The sequence below is a fragment of the Thunnus thynnus genome, chromosome 10 (assembly GCF_963924715.1).
Source record: "Thunnus thynnus chromosome 10, fThuThy2.1, whole genome shotgun sequence".
In the NCBI taxonomy this organism is placed as follows: domain Eukaryota; kingdom Metazoa; phylum Chordata; class Actinopteri; order Scombriformes; family Scombridae; genus Thunnus; species Thunnus thynnus.
The window spans coordinates 2556092-2576496 of NC_089526.1; the positions used below are offsets into that span (position 1 = coordinate 2556092).

At 41.3% G+C, this 20405-nt stretch overlaps 2 protein-coding genes across 2 annotated transcripts; one reads left to right on the forward strand and one right to left on the reverse strand.

Moving 5' to 3' along the window:
- Positions 1-680: 680 nt before the first annotated feature.
- LOC137190776 (serine-rich adhesin for platelets-like) lies at positions 681-8873 on the forward strand. The gene is made up of 4 exons (XM_067600395.1): positions 681-822; positions 3132-6421; positions 6542-7484; positions 8188-8873. The coding sequence occupies exons 1-4, from the start codon at positions 805-807 to the stop codon at positions 8323-8325; spliced, it is 4389 nt and encodes a 1462-aa protein (XP_067456496.1). The 5' UTR covers positions 681-804; the 3' UTR covers positions 8326-8873.
- Positions 8874-18255: 9382 nt separating this feature from the next.
- On the reverse strand, positions 18256-20193 carry gbp (glycogen synthase kinase binding protein). Its single transcript, XM_067600396.1, has one exon. The coding sequence runs from the start codon at positions 20060-20062 to the stop codon at positions 19550-19552; it is 513 nt and encodes a 170-aa protein (XP_067456497.1). The 5' UTR covers positions 20063-20193; the 3' UTR covers positions 18256-19549.
- Positions 20194-20405: the final 212 nt, after the last annotated feature.

The following is a 20405-nucleotide window of genomic DNA, read 5'->3' on the forward strand; positions in this document are numbered from 1 at the left end:
CTTCAATATGAATGCAGTCATAGGGCTGCAACTAACAATTATTTTCATTTTCCGTATATTGATAGCCATTTTTCTTTATTGATTAGTTAATTAGTCTATAAGATGTCAGAAAGTGGATAAAAATGTCCAAGAAGACATCTTCAGATGTTTTCTTTTATTCAACCAACCGTCCAAAGCTCCACATTCGAAAAACAGAAGAAAGCAGCAAATCCTCACATTAAAGAAACTGCAATCAAATGATCTGATGCTAAAAAGACTGTAAATGTGTCAGATATCCACTTGATATGACTAACTCAGACTGCTGAAGCTGAATATAAGCTTCACATCTACTTCATCTTCTAATGGTCAGTATGAACAGGAGGAATGATTACAGCATGAAAAACAGGTTTAATGTTCATTTGGGCTCCTGACTGTTGGTTTAAGACAAACTTGAAAAAACTGTGAACCCATCCTTTAAGGTTATATGGGGTTAGGGGCTGAGGAATGCATTATGTCAATGAGCGTCCCCATAAGGATAGAAAAACAAACGTGTGTGTGTAGAATGTATGTGTGTGTGTGTAGAATAGAACAGAATAAAACTCACATGATGATGTCAAAAAGGAATATTCTTTTGTGACATCACACACTGTCCCTTGACCCAGTCTGGAATTAGAGCATCTCTACAGATCACATCATTTCAGTCCTGGACTGTGAACTGAGTACATCTCAACCACGAGAACACAACTCATCTCTCCAAGACCAAAGCGTCAAGAAAGAGAAAAGCTTGAAAGAAAACGAAGAAGAGCAAAGACAGTAGAAAGGAAAATGTCTCAACACAGAAAGGTACTTAATCAATCCTTTAACTAAAGTGGTTGAGCAGTACATTACTTGAGTATTTCCATTTTAGGCCACATTACACTTCTACTCCACTACATTTCAAATTGTATTATTGATGTTCTCTCAGAACAAGATTTTACACATAAAACATACAATCAGTTTATGAAATATGATGCACTGGTATTGATTAAACAACCCAACAGTATATAGTAGTAAAACTTAGCTTCACATCAACCATCTAAAACAGATTACAGTTATGATACAATGATACACACTGACCGGGGCCATTCTGCATATGAAATAATGCTTTTAATATTTTTGGACTTCAAAGGAGGTTCACAGTTTTTCTAGTCTGTCTTAAAACAACAGAAGAGGGAATTTTGCATTAAAAAAAAAAAACTTTTAAAGCAGCCTAGTCACCAGAATAAAATGTTGGTATTGTATGTTTCTGCAAACCACAGATACGTTGAATCTCTACATCTCAATAGATTTAATACGTAGCATATAAACATTTCTACAGTACGTATCATAGGGAAAGTGACGTAGTTCAGATGACATCTATATAAGCTAAATTCCATGAGAGGAGGAGGCAGGTTGGGCGGTTGGTTAGTTGCATGGCACAAAGCTGCATAAGCATCAAAGCAGCAGAGACCACTGCTCGCTTCCCGTTTAACTGATATTTTTAGCAAGACGTCGGGACATTTGCAGCTGTTATTCTCTTTTTCTAAATAAGTGGTTACCAAACCTCATGACATAAAACATAATTATTCAACTAATAACGGCCAGAACTGTAATTCTATCAATACATTCAAGGCCAAAGTAAAAAAATCAGCTAAAGAGGAATCAGCTGTGTGACCACTGAGCCTAGTTTACATTATTAATTTTAATTGACATTGTGGGTGTATGTGATGTGCTGTTGTGTGTAGCTTTGTATTTTGTATGGTATGTTCTTTGTTGGGGGGGAGGGGGGTTGTTGTTTTTTTTGGGGGGGGGGGGGTTTGCTTTGTACTGTTTGTTGTTGTGCTGTTGTATGTTTTGATTGTAATGGACTACGGATGCAAATTAGCTTCAAGCTAAGTCTGGTGCAGTGCATCATTTATATTTAATACTGCACACTGTCCTGTTCAATAAATCAATCAATTTAATGCAGCGTTCAGCATATCTGTGGTTTGCAGAAATGTACAATGCCAACATTTTATTCTGGCGATTTGGTTTTTTGAAGATAGCCACTTGATTTGACTAATTTAGTCTGCTGCACATATTAGCTTCATATAAACTACTGAATATGTTTTCGCACAGAATGATGACTGTGGATTTTGTCCTTCATTACTTACATTGTAAGCGCTTTATGAAAGGATCTTCTGGTCAGTATGAACAGGAAGAATACAGCAAGAAAAACATGTTTCACTGTTCATTTAGGCTCATGATTGTTGTTTTAAGACAGACCAAACTAGAAGAATTGCGTTAAACTCTCAAATTGTAATTTTAAAGAAAAATTAAATTTCAGATGAAGGAATTTTAGTTTTGTTATGTGGTATTGCTACTTTTACTAAAGTAAAAGTTCTGAATATTTCTCCTCCAATGGAGGGTATGAAATAGTTTTGTATTTGTTGGTTTTGGCGAATGAGAAAGAGGACAACAGCAGAAGCTCTGCATGCAAGTGATGTGAGTTGTTGCACCAAAGAGATTTTTCTTTCCTGAACAACTGTTTGTTATAACCAGCAAATAGACTTTTCTGCTCTAGAAAGTTAATACTTGTGTGTGAATCAATGCATGTTTGATAAAATAATATCAACCCAAAGGTTTACTTTTTCCAGAGCTTTAAATTGCATACCACAATCTTCAAGCGTCATCACATTCAATCATGTCATAACAAGTGGTCACTGATATGTTATTATAATTAATGAAAGCAATTTAAAGATACACGTATGTCAATTAAAAGCACATTTATATAGGGAAATCAGTTAGTATGGTTTGCTGGAGAATATGAGAAGACAGTAGCAATGTTTTGGGGTTGTTGTTACTCACCTGAAGCTTGATTGAAGTCATCTGGTGCTGACAGCTGTGTACAGATGAATGACTGAAAATCTGTTGCTATTGCCTAAAAAGTTAAAACACAAAGATCATATGAGTCGTGAATAGTACAAGAAGGTAGAAATGAATCGTTACTGCTTTAACAATCCACCAAATTACTAATGTGAAGTCCCCCAGCCATTTATAGTCATACTTATCACTAGATTATGTGTTATATCACAGGTTCAACAGTAGTAGTAATAGTGTCTTACAGTTTTCCCTTGTATGTTTTTCTCCAACAGAATAAAGATGTCAAACAAAGCCCTCTGGATCCAGACATGGAGAATGAGGCAGACCAGATCGCTGACACGCTGGTCTCAGAGACACTGGATCGGGCTGCTGGCAATATCAATGAACTGATGCAGTCGATCAGCCGGTGGGAGACTGAGGAACACTCTAAGTCAGCAGCTGATCACAACAAGGATGCATCCTCAGTGGCTTGTTGCACCAACCAAAAACTGGGGCAGGAGTTGCACAGGTTTTTTAACATGCGGCGAGTGTTTGCAGAGCACCGTGAACAGGACGTCACAGAGGAAGACCTAGTGACAGAGATGGATGCAGGTTCCAGCAACTCCAAAAACATGAAACCTAGTGAGATGTCAATATCCTCCAGTAAGGACATCAGTGTCACTGTAAAGGCTGACAAGACACAAACATCCAGTAAGTCAGACACAAAAAAGGATGGACAGACTGGAAAATATAACAGGTTTTTGAAGTCTGCAGGGAAGAGAGTGACATTCTTTACAAAGAAGAGCGGGAACAAGGTTCACCCAGCTCCAGACCAACACGAGGAAGAGGCAGCCAAGTCAAGCAGTCACAGCTCTTCACCTCCTCAAAAGGCATCCTCCGTCACAGTGTGCTCCAGAGCTGACATCAGGACTACTACCAAATCAGATCTGAGCACTATCCCTCTGGAACTAGTGGATGTGGACTACAAAGACGAGAATGTCACACCAGAGGAATTCATGGAGGAAGACCTGGTTACAGATATGGATGGATGTATGGATGTTGTTGGATCAGCCACCAGCGACTCACCATCCAAAGACATTGAGACAAAGCCAATTGAGATGTCCCCCACTGCCTCAGCATCCGCCAGTAAGGACATCAGTGTCACTGTAGAGGCTGACAAGACTCAAACATCCAGTAAGTCAGACTCAAAAAAGGAAAGACAGACTGGAAGATATGCCAGGTTTTTTTGTAACACGGTGAAGTCTACGGGTAAGAGTGCAACGCTCTTCAGAAAGAAGAGAGAGAACAAGGGTCACCCAGTTCCAGACCAACATGAGGAAGAGGTAGCTGAGTCGAGCATACAGAGCTCTTCACCTCCTCAAGAGGCATCCTCCCTCACCTCAGTGCGCTCCAGTGATGACATCAGGACTGCTGCCAAATCAGATCTGAGCACTGTCCCTCTGGAACGGGTGGATGTGGACAACAAAGATCAGGATGTCACAACGGAGGAATTCATGGGGAAGGACCTGGTTACAGCTATGGATGTAACACCAGGAACCTCCCAGGTCCAGCAAGGATCAGAATATGTGGATGAGGTCGTCGGATCAGCCACCAGCGACTCACCATCCAAAGACATTGAGACAAAGCCAATTGAGATGTCCCCCACTGCCTCAACATCCGCCAGTGAGGACATCAGTGTCACTGTAGAGGCTGACAAGACTCAAACATCCAGTAAGTCAGACTCAAAAAAGGATAGACAGACTAGAAGATATACCAGGTTTTTTTGTAACACAGTGAAGTCTACGGGTAAGAGTGCAACGGTCTTTGGAAAAAAGAGCGGGAACAAGGGTTACCCAGTTCCAGACCAACACAAGGAAGAGGTAGCTGAGTCAAGCATACAGAGCTCTTCACTTCCTCAAGAGGCATCCTTTGTCATCTTAGTTCGCTCCGCTGCTGCCAAATCAGATCTGAGCATTGTCCCTCTGGAACGGGTGGATGCGGACAACAAAGATCAGGATGTCACAACAGAGGAATTCATGGAGGAAGACCTGGTTACAGATATGGATGCAACACTAGGAACCTCTCAGGTCCAGCTAGGAGCAGAACATGTGGATGAGGTTGTTGGATCAGCCACCAGTGACTCACCATCCAAAGACATTGAGACAAAGCCAATTGAAATGTCCCCCACTGCCTCAACATCCTCCAATGAGGACATCAGTGTCACTGTAGAGGCTGACAAGACTCAAACATCCCCTAAGTCAGACAAGGAGAGACAGACTGGAAGATATGCCAGGTTTTTGTACAAAACAGTGAAGTCTGCGGGGAAGAGTGTGACGAAACTCTTTAGAAAGAAGAGCGGGGACAAGGGTTACCCAGCTCCAGACCAACATGAGGAAGAGGTAGCCGAGTCAAGCAGTAACAGCTCTTCACCTCCTCAAGAGACATCCTCCCTCACCTCAGTGCGCTCCAGTGATGACATCAGGACTGCTGCCAACTCAGATCTGAGCACTGTCCCTCTGGAACTGGTGGATGTTGACAACAAAGATCAGGATTTAACACTAGAGGAATTCATGGAGGAAGACCTGGTTACAGATATGGATGCAACACCAGGAACCTCTCAGGTCCAGTTAGGGGCAGAACATGTGGATGAGGTCGGATCAGCCACCAGCGACTCACCATCCAAAGACATTGAGACAAAGTCAATTGAGATGTCCCCCACTGCCTCAACATCCGCCAGTAAGGACATCAGTGTCACTGTAGAGGCTGACAGGACACAAATATCCAGTGAGTCAGACTCAAAACATGAGATACAGACTGAAAGATATACCAGCTTTTTGTGTAAGGTGAAGTCTGTGGGGAAGAGCGTGACAAAGCTCTTTAGAAGGAAGAGCGGGAACACGGGTCACCCAGCTCCAGACCAACATGAGAAAGAGGCAGCCGAGTCAAGCAGTCAGAGCTCTTCACCAACTCGAGACCTGGTTACAGACATGAATGCAACACCAGGAACCTCTCAGACAAAACCAAGTGGGATGTCCCCCACTGCCTCCACTGAGAACATCAGTGACACTGCAGAGGCTGACCGGACACAAACATCCAGTGAGTCAGACTCAAAAACTGAGAGACAGACAGGCAGAGGTACCAGTGTTGTCATACAAAGGAGGAAGTTCATGGACTTCTTCAGAAAGAACAAAATTCACCCTATTCCGGAGGAAGAGGATGATGCATCAGACAGTCAGAGTACACCAAGCTCTTCGTCTCCTCAAGTGGCATCCACCCCCACCCACGTGCACTCCAGTGAGGACATGAATACTGCTGTGAAAGCTTGCCCGAGCCATGCCCCTCTGGTACTGGTTGATGTTGACGATGAAGATATAGTATCAGAACCACTCCCCATCAGATCATCACCAGCAGCAGGGCATTGTGAAGACATGGTCATGGACAGGTACTCAACCCCAGGACCCTCAGGCCAAGACAAACATCCCCAACCATCCCAGAAGGGCAGTAGAGCAGCAGTACAGCTCCATGGACTGAAACACGTCTTTTACATCATCATTAAAGAATTCTATGGCAGCCTCACTGACGAGTAAGTTATCTAATTCTCTCACTGAAACTCATTTTAACACTTGAGTACATTTGTGACATTTGTTGTGTACAATTTTATTTTTGTCTTACCATGTTGCTTTGTTTTCTTTTTCTTTTTCAGGCAGCTGGAGGAAATAAAGAGAGGTGTTTACAACATGGATGTGAAGGAGCAGATCATTGACATGGGTATGGAGGTGTTAAGGCATTCCATAGAGGCCATCACATACGCTCTATCACAGGCCATCAATCAATCATCCGCTCCGCAGTATGGCACCATGAGAAGTCCCACTTGTTCCGAGGAATGCAATACAGAGCAAGTTGGCCAGAACTTGCCCTCAGAGCTTGTCAGGGAGAGCTTTGCCATCACTGACGATGACATCCGGACAAGTTTGAAAAGCTCCTTAGGCATGGCTTTTTGTGACGTGCTTCGTTCAGACAGGACAATTAAAATACCACCCAAACTCACTGCGACCATTGTGAAAACGGTCACTGACGAGCTCAACTCCCTTTTGTCAGAGACCATACAAGCCTCACTGGACGAAGTATCCTCCATTGTTCCTACTGCCACCTGCTGCCAGTTTTCAAGTTGCAGAAGATGCAAGGAGATGCTGATGGGAGTTGTCACAAGAATGAAGTTCTGGCTCACATTTCAAGACATTGCAAGGAATCAGAGATATTCAGATCCTCACACTGACAATTCCAGATTTGTGACTGCAAGTGACAGCAAAGACCCCAAGAAGACTTTGCTGTGGTGGAGCTGCTTAATAAGATGGTGGAGACGTGAAAGCCAGATACAGGCGGAGCAGGTTGTCGATTCATCTGGAGATAGTCGCTCTTTGACTCCTGAAACAACATCCACCAGCTCTTCAGCTGAAAATGGGGACACCATGTCAGAGGAGAGCAGAAACAGCCCACCTCCACACTCCACTGGCTACTTTCCACCAGCTAATCTCGAGGATAATACCACTATCTCAGATTACCCAGAGAGTCCATCTGTGGCCGAAACTCAGTACAGTGACTCGAGTGCTGAGAGCAGCAACGGAGTCTGCCAAGTCCTCTGCAAGGTATGGATGCATTCATATTTAAATTGAAATTGAGTAGACCAGATTGAAACAAAACAGATTAGAACAAATAAGACACAATAAGATTTCAGAGTTCACAGTTCAGTTATGTTGAATAGACCAGCGAAGCCCCTAAGAAGGCTTCATGGTGAGCTATCTGTTATAATCTCAAAGAAGTAAGTTAAAGGCATCTGGACTTCTTGTTTGGTCTTGATGAACTTTCCTTCTTCCCTTTCTTTCCTCATATAACTTAATCTGAAAGCATGAGAATCAGGTCAAAAAGCTTGATTTAACAACTTTGGGCATTGAAGTTCATTTTACTGACAATACGGATAACTTTTATTGCAATTTTGACTTCCGATAGAGGATTTTTACCTTGTACTCTTTATTTTAGTTAAAGGGGAAATATCATCCTTTTTGTGATTTTCTATTGTTTTTATATTATTATGATGTCGAATGTTAAACATGGTCATACTTCCCACCATGGGACCATGACCATGGAATTGGGAGGGGGGCCTTAAAGAGACAGGAGCTAAAAATAAGGATTTTTTTAAACCTGTAAATCATGCAAAGATATTCCAGTAAAGCCCGAGAATAAAAATATACACTTGGAAGTATGCAGAATTTGTCCCCTGTAAGGATCTGAGCTCCCTGAACTTACTGTTTTTTTTTTTGTTTGTTTTTTTTTCTTCAAATTTCCAAAAAGGGCAAGAGCAAGAAAGAAGAAATGGCGGCTTCAACTCAAGAAGACACCATTCAGACCAAAAAGCATTCTCTGCTGAAAATAATCTGGAAGTGCTGCTGCTGCCTGTGCTGCTGTTGCTGTAATGATGCTCTAGAATGAAAACCTTTACCTTTACCAACCCAAAACCCAACTCTACACCCTCTTTCTACCTTCCTACTTTCCTTCTACTCCCCTTCTTCCCTTTCTCCCCCTTTCACCCTACTTTCTTCCCCCAACCCTACTCTTTCTCCCCTCTTTATACCCCCCTGCTTTCCCTCTACTCCCCCTCCTCCCTTTCTCCCCTTTTTCCACCCTACTTCAACTCTTAACCCTACTCTTTTTCCCCTCTTTCTACCCCCCTACTTTCCCTCTTCCCTTTCTCACCCTTTTCACCCTACTTTCATCCCCCAACCCTACTCCTTCTCCCCTCTTAATACCCCGCTGCTTTCCCTCTACTCCCCCTCCTCCCTTTCTCCCCTTTTTCCACCCTACTTCAACTCTTAACCCTACTCTATCTCCCCTCTTTCTACCCCCCTACTTTCCCTCCTCACTTCCTCCCCCTTTCACCCTACTTTCATCCCCCAACCCTACTCTTTCTCCCCCCTTTCCTATCCTTTCCTACTTTCCCTCTACTCCCCCCCTTTCCTATCCTTTCCTATCCTTAATAAACTACCTAAAAATAATATAGATTGTATTGGTTTTTTTCGGTGTTTTGTTTGTCTGGTAAATAAATGCTTTAACAGTGATGTTTCTAGTGTTGTATTGACAAAGAACTGGAACATGTCTCTGATGCAATAAGACAAACAGCTTAACCTCCTGCTAGCGCCCCCCAGAGGATGCAAAGTTCATTACACCCAACAATATGCACGTATTGGACAGATAAGATAAAGAAGATTGAAGAAGATGTTGTTGGGAATTTGCCTCTGTGAGCTGACAACATTCAACATAGCTACTATTACTACTAATACAAACACAGCCTATACATGAGTTCATTTTAAAATACACACAAGTATCATGAAAAGGTTTGAAATTCAGAAGTTGCTTAAAAATAGGCAAAATATCATAAACAACTACAAAGGCAACCATGAATTAAACAACAAAATGTACCTTAAAGGGGACAAAACATGCTTTTTTTGGATTTTCTGTCATTTTTATGCAGTATTGATGTTGGACGTAAAACATGGTCAAAGGTGAACATGTGTAAAAATGCTCCCTGTAAGTCAAAAACCAGGGCTTCAGTCTGCTCCGGCTGCATAAAGGGTCAATATAAGATAAATAAGGAGTTTTAACTGTAAACGCGCAAATATATTCCAGTAAAGCTCCAGAATAAATGTGCAGAATATGTCCTGTTTAAAGTGCCCAAACTCTATCATTAGAGAGCTGAATAGCCTCATTGAATTTAACTGCTGTTCTGGATCTTTCCATCATATCACTTGATCTTCATCAGCAGATGCAGTTTGCCAAGTTGTCATGTAATTGTTTCTCACACGTTTACTTCCATAAAAAACATGAATGAATAAAACTATTGAAAGTAGCTACTTTATGGACCTTAATGGAAATTGGTGAAAATGTTTTCTCAGCAGCTTACAAACCCAAACATACTGAGGATTTAGCTCTTCTAGCCGACCAGTTGTTGGTCTGAACGTGTAAAATGTGTCCTGAAGGCATCGGAGGAAAGTTCATGGCATCAAAATCTGAACGAGTCTTCGCCTGGGGATCATAAATGTGCCTCAATATATTCAGACAAATGGCAAAGTAACGATGAAACAAAAAATCCCATATAAGGCACAAGGAGCTAAATGATTTGATGAGTGTTTAAAATGATGTGAATCATGTGCTATGTGGCCTTTTTAATCTCAACTCAACTGGACATCTATGAGAGATTTGGGACTGACATGTGAGACAGCCTTCTCCACCACCTTCAGATCATCAAAGGAGGGAACGTTTTGAGGAAGAGTCCCCCTAAAAGCACCTGAGCCAAGGAGCAGTGAAGCTGTCATGGAGGCTCGTGGGGCTCCATCATCTCACCGAGACACTTTATGATGATTTTTCCTTTGTCAGCCTTTGTATGGGTAGAAATATGTCACTAGAAACGGAATTTGAATCATTCATATGTGAATTTGAATTGCTCAACATGAATAATTGCATTAAAAACTGAAAAAAAAAATGAAAAGCATAAATTGAAATTGAATTTATTAGTTTGGAAATGAATTCCAGTAAACTTGAAACTGAATTTAGTTGCTCTGAAACTGTATTTGATCATCACTGACTCAGTCTAGTTTGATTTTTTCTTGTTTTAAAATGAAGAAACATACACAGAGTCTTCTCCAGGAGCTGCGTTGATGTAACTGGTTTGAGACCAGGAGTGAAATCTTGAGGGAGCTTCCTGTTGTGGACTGAAGGTTTCCTCTGTCCTGTTGTCATGCTGCCTTCTAGTGGACACATACAGTCATTACACTGCAGAGTTTGATGTGTTTTATCTGAATGTGATGTAAACCAGCAGCAGAGACTCATACACTCATCACTCTTCAGATTCATTATTATGAATTATGAATATTTGTTTACAGCTGAAGTTGAAATTAAAAAACACTGATGGAAATTTAATGGACATAGCAATAAATTCCCTGAGTATTTTAGGGTAAACACAAGCTTAAACACATCTAATCTAATATTAGTAAAATATACATTATATATAACCTATAAAAACCTTTAGTGCCTTGTACTTTAAATCTCAAACTGTACACATTGTATTAAAAGTTCTGCTCAAAGCTAAGTTTACATACTTTAACCCTTTCATGCATGGTGGTCACTACAGTGGACAGTATATATGCATGGGTTTTGATGGTATAGTTGCACATCAGCCAACACAGTGGACTCTAGTGTGTCGTCCCAGACGCTGCCATCCATTGGCCAGCCTTTGTAAGTGCAACACAAATTTCTCAAAACCAAGATGGCCACCGGCTGGCCGGAAACGCTCAGCAGCTCAGGAATATCTTGCCAATCCTTCTATGGTAGTAGACCCTTGCAGGTACATTTTGTAACATCAAGTAACAACTAAAGAGTAATACAATTGTTAAAGTTTTCAAGTATTGATTTTATGTTGGGAGAAAATGACGATTAATCATCTGTCCACTAAGTTGGACATCATGCCTCGCTATATTTCAACTACAATTATACTATTACTGCAACTTTGTTGTTCTTGAAAATACTTCATCTGCAGTAACTTTTTTGGCTGTAAATCGATTTATATTATTAGAATGTAGCTTGCAGTTTTGAGGGGGCTAAGGATACTGAGGGAGCTGAGGGAGCTGAGGATGCTGAGGGGGCTGAGGATGCTGAGGATGCTGAAGATGCTGAGGATGCTGAGGGAGCTGAGGATGCTGAGGATGCTGGGGGCTGAGGGAGCTGAGGATGCGGAGGATGCTGAGGGAGCTGAGGGAGCTGAGGGAGCTGAGGATGCTGAGGGAGCTGAGGGAGCTGAGGATGCTGAGAATGTTGAGGATGCTGAGAATGTTGAGGGAGCTGAGGATGCTGAGGATGCTGAGGGAGCTGAGGGAGCTGAGGATGCTGAGGGAGCTGAGGGAGCTGAGGGAGCTGAGGATGCTGAGGATGCTGAGGATGCTGAGGATGCTGAAGGAGCTGAGGATGCTGAAGGAGCTGAGGATGCTGAAGGAGCTGAGGATGCTGAGGGAGCTAAGGGAGCTGAGGATGCTGAGGGAGCTGAGGATGCTGAGTGAATGCCTGGCACCTCAAAAGAATGTCTGGATTAGAAAAGAAGGATCTTCTGCATTTCAAGTCATGTGTAGCTCATGTGCTATATAAATGCAGTAAGACAGAGGGGAGAGGCTGAGGAGTCAGGAACAAGGTTCAATGTTTTGCACTGAGCAGTATTAGAATGTTAAAATATGTTAAAACATTAGTTTAACAGCTTTGAAAATAAATATTATTTTATAGTTTTCAAATACTGTATAATTGTATTGATTGGTTTGTTAAATACATATTCCTTCAGTTGAAAACTCAAATGCATGATGTCCACCTGAGTGGACGTGTGAAAAACTCCTGCAGGTTTAAAAAAAAATGAAGTTCAAATATTTTTTTCATGCCTAAAGAGGAATAAAAATCCTGACTGAGGTTATCATAATTCATGCATGAAAGGGTTAATATTTTACTTTCACATATTTTGTACTTTAAACCGTCCAAACACACTATTTCTCAAGAGAACTTGAAATACATATTTTATGTTTGGATGTTTTTCATCAACAGCAGCAAATTGAGCGACATCAGAATCTATTTCAAAACCAGATACGTGTTTTCTTATAATTGTGCTCTACTGCATGTTTATGCTGTGTGTCAGTACATCAAAACTTTGAATATATATATATATACTGTAAATATATATGTTAAATCTGTTAGGACAACTTTTTTGTTTGGGTGTTTCAATGTTTATTTTTCAGGTTATGATCTGACAAAAGGCTGTGAGTATTATTATTATCGGAGCTGTTGGACGTTTCACCTCGTCTGTATTTTTTTACTCCTCAGAGTTAACCAGATAACTCAGGTCTCTATTTTTTGGATCTGACCAGTTTGGATCGGCCGGTCACTTCCTGTGCAGAGGGAGCAGTGACACACAAGAGGAATCCATACGGCGCACCGGTGAAGGACGAGATGCTTTTCATGCTGCGGTTGTTTCATAAAAACCTTTCTAAGTGCAGCTTTAAATGATGAATCTGTGTTTAAATATCAAACAACAACTGCTGACGCACATTTCTGCTGCTTTTGTGTGATATAACAGACCTGCCCAGAAGACAAACAAGCTTAACACCTTTTCATTCACTGTATGATTCATTCATGATCCAGAACACGTTGACCTCGTCTGAGTGTAAACTGAGTCTGAAGGTTTCTTTTGAAGGAGGAAAAGAAACTCAAACCTCCTCCTCAACTCTGGTTTTCAGTCTTCAGTGGACGTCAAAACCTTTCTTACCTTCAGAGAAACAGGAAACTGACTGCGTGTCATTTTAATGCTATTAGTGCAACAGGCTATAAAAACATTAAATCATAAAAGGAAAGAAGATATGCAGAAATGTGAAATAACTTGTTCACGAGACGGTCAGTCAGTCCACATATATGTGAAATATCACAAGAATTATTAGATGAATTGCTATTTAATTTGATACAGATATGCAGAAGAAGAATCTTAAACACTTTGGTTCATCATTGGACTCTTCATCAAACAGCATTTATCCAGTAAAATATCTCAACATCTTCATCAAAAGGATGAATCTTACTTTAACTCTAGAGTCACCATCATGTCAACGCTGATCTAATAACATTCCCATCAGCCCCAGCTGTATTATGTGTTTTGTGCTAATTAGCAAATGTTAGCAGGCAAGTCAAGTCATTTTTTATCTATATAGCCCCAATATTATGAATCAGTAACAGAAGAGGATTCCTCCTCCAGGACAGACAGGAAATAGATGCAGAATAGACAAAGATGAAGACCAAAATGACAGCGTGGTCATACAGGATGAAATAAAATAAGAGTTACTTATTGTCTCTTACAAACAAAACAGTTGGTTTCACAAATGTGGTTTCATGTTTATTCATCACCTCACATACGGGGAATCACTTGCATGTATTGTGGAAATTCTGAGTGTTAAATTACTCATTTGGTGTCCAAATGTGACAGATTTGTGTCCATTTTGAGGAACTAAAAGTTAAAGGTTGAGTTCACAACAGTTCAAGTGTGTCTTAAACCAACAGTCAGTAAAACCTGTTTTTTCTTGCTGTAATCATTCCTCCTGTTCATACTGACCAGTAGAAGATCTTCATAATGACCTTACAATGGAAGTGATGGAGGACAAAAATGTATTTGAAAGTTTATCTGAAGCTAATATGAAGCTTCAGTGTCCAGATGAGTCAAATCAAGTAGATATCTTTCCACGTTACAGTCTTTTTAGTGCCAAAGTCTTTTTGTTACTATACTTCCACCTGCAGCTCAACAGGGAAACACTGTCCGAGGAAACACAAAGAGGGAATTTGATGCTAAAAAGACTGTAAATGTGTCAGATATCCACTTGATATGACTAACTCAGACTGCTGAAGCTGAATAGAAGCTTCACAGAGACTTTTAAATGACTGTGTGGACACACTGTGGATTTTATCCTCCATCACTTCCATTGAAAGCACATTTGAAGGATCTTTTAATATCCAGTATGAACAGGGGTCAAAGTGAGTTTATTTGTATATGACATTTCAACAACAAGGCAATTCAAAGTGCTTTACATGGAGCATAAAAGGCATCAAGACAGACTATAAAAGCAACACAAGGCAACGTAAAAAGACATTTAAATACAATTAAAAAGTGTTTCATTTGGAAATAGAAAGAAACAGGAGAATAAAAGTTACAGTGTAAGATATTAACCATCATGTTTGGTGTTCAGCTGTGTTTTCTGGAGCATAAAAACTGAACGCTGCTCCTCCAGGTTTAGTTTTGACTTTGGGGGACAGAAAGCAGAACCTGATCCAGATCCACCTGAGAGGTCTGGATGCTTCATAACGTAGCAGCAGATCAGAAACTCACTGTTCATACGGACACCCGGACAGCAGATTCATATCTCTGCTGCTCTTTGAACTGGAATATGAGACACATCTGTCCATGTAGAGACACATCTGTCCATGTAGAGACACATCTGTCCATGTAGAGACACATCTGTCCATGTAGAGACAGATCTGTCTGGTCTGTCTGGCCAAATATAAAGATGACGTGTTTTGATACAGAAAAGCTTTTGTCACCTTGTATTTTTTTTAAATAAGAAGATCTCACAAATACCGTCGCAGCTATTTTTAATCTTCTGTTTGTGTCTCTTTGCGTCAGTGGAGCCGCGTGGGAGGCCGACCTGAAGAAAGAAAAGCTGCCGCCCACGGAGACGAGCTCATTCACACTGAAACACAACCAGTCTTATTCACACTGCGGCTCTCTGCGGTGAGATGACAACAGTTTCCTTTAATTCACATGTGTTCAGAAAAAGTATCACTGAAAACAACAAGAAATGTTTCAACCGTCTGTCTGACATGGATGAATTTTGAGCCTCATGATGGATGTTAAATGTTCACCAAGAAAATGACAACTTATTGATTTATTTTGGCTTTTTTTTTAACTTCAGAGAAGATTTTGAGCTTTGTAACATATCAAATAACACGTTTTTAATATGTATTCTTTTTCCAGCCTGCAGCAAAATACACAACATGGCCAAAAATATGTGGACACTCTCACCTTCCTCTCCTGGTTTCAGGCCTCGCAGTATATTTTGGCTGCAGGGATTTGCTCCCATTCAGCCACAAGAGCTTTACTGATCAGCTCCCAGTTGATGTTCCAGTTCATCCTAAAGATGTTGGATGAACTGGGAAACACATTTCTTCACAGAGCTGGTTTTGTTCTCTAAAATATGATTGTATGCTTCAGCATCGAAGGACATCAAGGTGTCTTAAACCAGCAGTCAGGTGTCCATAGTAACAGTAATGTAATCATTCCTCCTGTTCATACTGGATATTAAAAGATCCTTCAAATGTGCTTTCAATGGAAGTGATGGAGGATAAAATCCACAGTGTGTCCACACAGTCATTTAAAAGTCTCTGTGAAGCTTCTATTCAGCTTCATCAGTCTGAGTTAGTCATATCAAGTGGATATCTGACACATTTACAGTCTTTTTAGCATCAGATCATTTGATTGCAGTTTCTCTAATGTGAGGATTTGCTGCTTTCTTCTGTTTTATATGATTGTAAACTGAATATATTTTGGATGTTTGGTTGAATAAAACAAAACATCTGAAAATATCATCTTGGACATTTTTATCTACTTTCTGACATCTTATAGACTAATTAACTAATCAATTAAAGAAAAATAGTTGCAGCTCTATGACTGCATTCATCTGCAGAAGCACAAACATATCATATTTATTGAAGAAATCCTATGAGATTAGTTGATCAACACAAAAATGACTCTAACAGTTTTATATCGACTCAAATTACTAAACATTCTCACTTTCGTATAAACTGATTATATATATGATTATATGATTATCTTTGAGTTCTGGGCTGCTTTCTGGTCATGTGAGACGTCAGCTTGGACTCTGAGGAATTGTAATTTTTTAAAATATACATTTTTTTAACATTTTTCACTTTCTGACTTTCTCATAAATGATTGATTGAAATCAATAACACACAGGTATAGTACATATACATTTATATATATATATATTTTAAAAGATCTTCCTGCATTAATGTATTCTGACCGGAATTTTACATTAGAGCAACTAATTGATTAGTCAAAGAAAAATTTTATTGACAACAAATTTGGTAATCAATTTATTATTTTAGTAATTAATCGTTAAGGGTTTGGTCCGTCACACTGAGCACTGGGAACGTGTGATGTGTATTCATCTGGTGCTGCAGCTAATGATTATTTGCATTATTGATTAATCTGTCATATTTTCACATTACTTGTTTGGTCTATAAAATGTCAAGAAATGGTGAAAAATGCTGATCAGTGATTAAAACCCAAAGATCTTCAGTTTACTGTCACAGAGACTAAAGAAACCAGAAAATATTCACATTTAAGAAGCTGGAAATGTTCTTTTTTTTTTTAAAAAATGACTCAAAATGATTAATCAATTAGCAAAATAGTCAACGATTAATTTAATAGTTGGCAACCAGTGGAAGAAGTATTACCAATGCAGAATATAACAGTACATAAGTATTATGAGCTTGATGTAGTTAAAGTATTGCAGTAAAAGTAGTGGTTTGGTCCCTCTGACTGATATATTATTATATATGACATCATTAGATTATTAATAGTGAAGCATCAGTGTTAGAGCAGCATGTTACTGTTGTAGCTGCTGGAGGTGGAGCTAGTTTACACTACTTTATATATAGTTAGCTAGTTTAGTCCAGTGGTTCCCAACCTAGGGGTCGGGCCCCTCCAAAGGGTCAGCAGATAAATCTGAGGGGTGGTGAGATGATTAATGGGAGAGGAAAGAAGAAAAAACAAAGTTCTGATACACAAATCTGTTTTCAGTTTGTGAACTTTTTCTCTAATCTTTGATTTTTGCTGAAATATTGGATCATTTGAACATTTATTGAAATGAAAGCATGTGAGAAGTTTAGAGGGAAAAATCACTATTTGGTGGAGCTGTTAACAACTCATAGACATGTGAAATGTGACCCCGACTACACACTGCTTTTTGTAAGACGTCAAAAGACAAAAAGGTTGGAAACCACTGGTTTCATCTTTAACAATGTGTTGTATTTTAAAAGCTTGTTATATTATCCATTGTGTCAAATAAATGTAGTGTCTAATTGTTACAGCTCTACATTCATTCTACTTTCTTATCAATTCCATCTAAATAACAGACAGATTCATGGATAATGGAGAGAGTCATTATTAGTGACATAATCTCTTCCAGGCCTGGCACACAGCAGCGGTCTGTGTATCTATCCGCCCCGCAGCGTGTTCAGTCTCGACCTGTGATCCGAGTCTGAATGAGGATCTGTCTGTGTCGTGATTATCTGGAGGCCAAACATCCACCCAGAGAGACCCAAAGCATGATGTCAGCTGCCCCGTCAGCTCCATCCGCCGCTCTGTGACGGATGACGACACACGGACGCTCTCTCTCAGTAGCCGAGCAGTGACAGCAGAGGGAGCCGCCATAAACAATGTGTAGGACCTTGACTGGCTCACGGCTCGGCCTGAGCGAGCAGGCGAGGCCACTGGAGCAAAACATGTTTTTCACCGCTGGTGTCATGCCTGCCTGCTGTGATCCGCCAGGAGGGGAGGGAGAGAGAGGGGGGGGGGGTATTTATAGGCTGATAATGAGCATGTGTCCTTCAAGACCACGTTGCCCACACTCACAGGCCCGGAGGAAGCAGCAGGAGGAAGGCACACTTTCAGGAAAAATATGTAGGACAAGGCTGACATACTGACAAATACAAAACAAGTGAGAGAAGTTTCTGGAGAGATCTCTCCTCGAGTCACCAATAAAACTCTTAGAGAAGTTTGGAAAAACAAACTGTGTTTATTAAGACAACAAAAAAAGGCCCTGAATACTCAGGAACATTATCAGATACTTCGTTACGAAGCAGTCGAGGTGATTCTTCTTTACACAGAGAGAAAACAAGTTTTAAAAAACGAACTGAACTCCTCGTCCGGAATTCCCAAAAAGGTGAAGAGCACCACAAAAGTGTTGTCATGTGACGGTCGACCTCCCCCCCCACCCCACCACCCCCAAAAAGCATTACAAATAAACAGTTACACATCACCCAAAGCCCTGTGGGAAAAGGGCGTGTTTTGTCTTCTTTCCCATGCCCCCCCCCCCCCTCTCCTCCCTGCTCCTCCACATGTTTGATGACTGTGTTCCCCTTAGAAAAAAAAAATGTTTACAAGAGAAATGTGGAGCTGCCTTTAACAGAGATGAAGTGTGTGGTCTAGAGAGACCCTGGGATCAAATCATGTGCCGTGTTCTGGCTGAAATATCAGCGTTATTATGATACCATGAGGCTCATTTCACTGGTTAGTCTGGTTGAGGTTGAGTAAACCAGTGAAATGAGATGAAATAAAAAGGGAGGGAGCACTTCCTTTCTCTTCTCTGTGCAGCGTCTTTTTAACACCCAGCATTAAAGATTGTAAACAAAATGGACTACTAACCCCCCCTTCCCCCCTCCCTCACTGCAATAATAGGAATGGCTAGTTTACACTTCAGCCATGAGAAAACCTCCCCCCCCCCCCCCCCCCCCCCCCCCCCCCCCCCCCCTCCAAAAAAAACACAACATGAACAAATTCAGGGATGCAGTGGTAAATAAAACTATCACATACAATCCTGCCATTGTTCACTGCCAACCTTCAATTAGAAAAGAAGACTTGCTGTTTAAAGGATGTCAGGATTCACAGAGTTACACACACACAGATGCTCCGTTGTGCTGTGTATTTTCATTTTACACCTTAAAAATAGTAGCATTAGCCGTCAGAAAACGTGAAACATCTCCTCGCTGGCTAATGCAATAATGAAAAAGGTCGGTAAAGTGAGTGTTTGGTGGCTCGTATCTCCACTGCATCCCCGCTAACGTCCGACCCGCAAGGAGACATTCAAACATAAACAACACGGCTCGTTAGCTCGGCTAACTGCTAGCTAACCGCTAGCTGACGTAACGTAACAGACGTTACGGACAAATCGATGAAAATGGATGAAATTAGAAAACATAGCTACCAGTCCTGTTAAATTTATTTTGAAAATGTCCGTTGTGTGACTGTATAGTCTCAGTTTTTATGTGTGTGTGTTCATCCGGATGGAGATCAGCACGGCACATTGTCCGCCGCCGCCTGCGGGAAATCTCCACAGTCCGCAGCGGAGAACTGCAGCCTCCTCACGGCCTCTTTGATCAGGTTCCCCGATAAAATTAACTCCTGGAGCAACCGGTGCGGGTCGTCATCCTCCACGTTCATCCTATTTTTGTTCCACGGTTTAATTTGGTCCCACTCCTGGTCGCTAGATCCGGGGATGCGATACGGGCTTGCCCGGCTGCTCCCCCGGTGTCCCCGGAGCCGCATGCAGCAGCCGCGGCGTTTCTGCGTTCCAGGAGCTCCAGCGTTGCCGCTGATGAGAGCCGCCGGTTTGACTCCGCCGGCGCTGCTGCCGGTGAGCCCGTGCAGGCAGGACATAGACACGGACACCGTCTTCTGGTGTCCGCCGCTGTTGTTGTGGAGCTGCAGCGCTTCGCCGATCTTCGTCACCAGCGCGTCCACCTCTTTGGAGTCGACGGTGACGGACTGCTCCAGAAAGATGTAGTTCTCCTTCCGACACGGCATCCTGGCGGGTTTCTGTCGGTTTGTGTCTGAGGTGTTTCTCGATTTCAGAGTGTTTTTGTTGTCGGATGAATGAGAGCTGCCGGGCCGCTCCTTGCTCTCGCCACGCCGCTCGGCAGTAACCAACAACCCGAGTTGATTTGTAAACAATGGGTGACGTGTTGTAGACTGTACCATTAAGCCTGCGGGGGGGAGGGGGGTTTGTAAACCAAAATAATGTGCACAGTTATGTATTATCCACGCAACAAATAACCACATCAGCTATTTATATATTTACCAACTTATTCACAAATTTGACACGCAACACATGAATTATAACGCATCTTACCGGTGTTTTGCCGGTGTT

Coding starts and splice junctions, on each gene's coding strand:
- LOC137190776 (XM_067600395.1), top strand. Junction 6,422..6,541: donor TATGGCAGCCTCACTGACGA/GTAAGTTATCTA, acceptor TTTCTTTTTCAG/GCAGCTGGAGGAAATAAAGA. Junction 7,485..8,187: donor TCTGCCAAGTCCTCTGCAAG/GTATGGATGCAT, acceptor ATTTCCAAAAAG/GGCAAGAGCAAGAAAGAAGA.
- gbp (XM_067600396.1), bottom strand. CDS start 20,062: ATGCCGTGTCGGAAGGAGAACTACATCTTTCTGGAGCAGTCCGTCACC.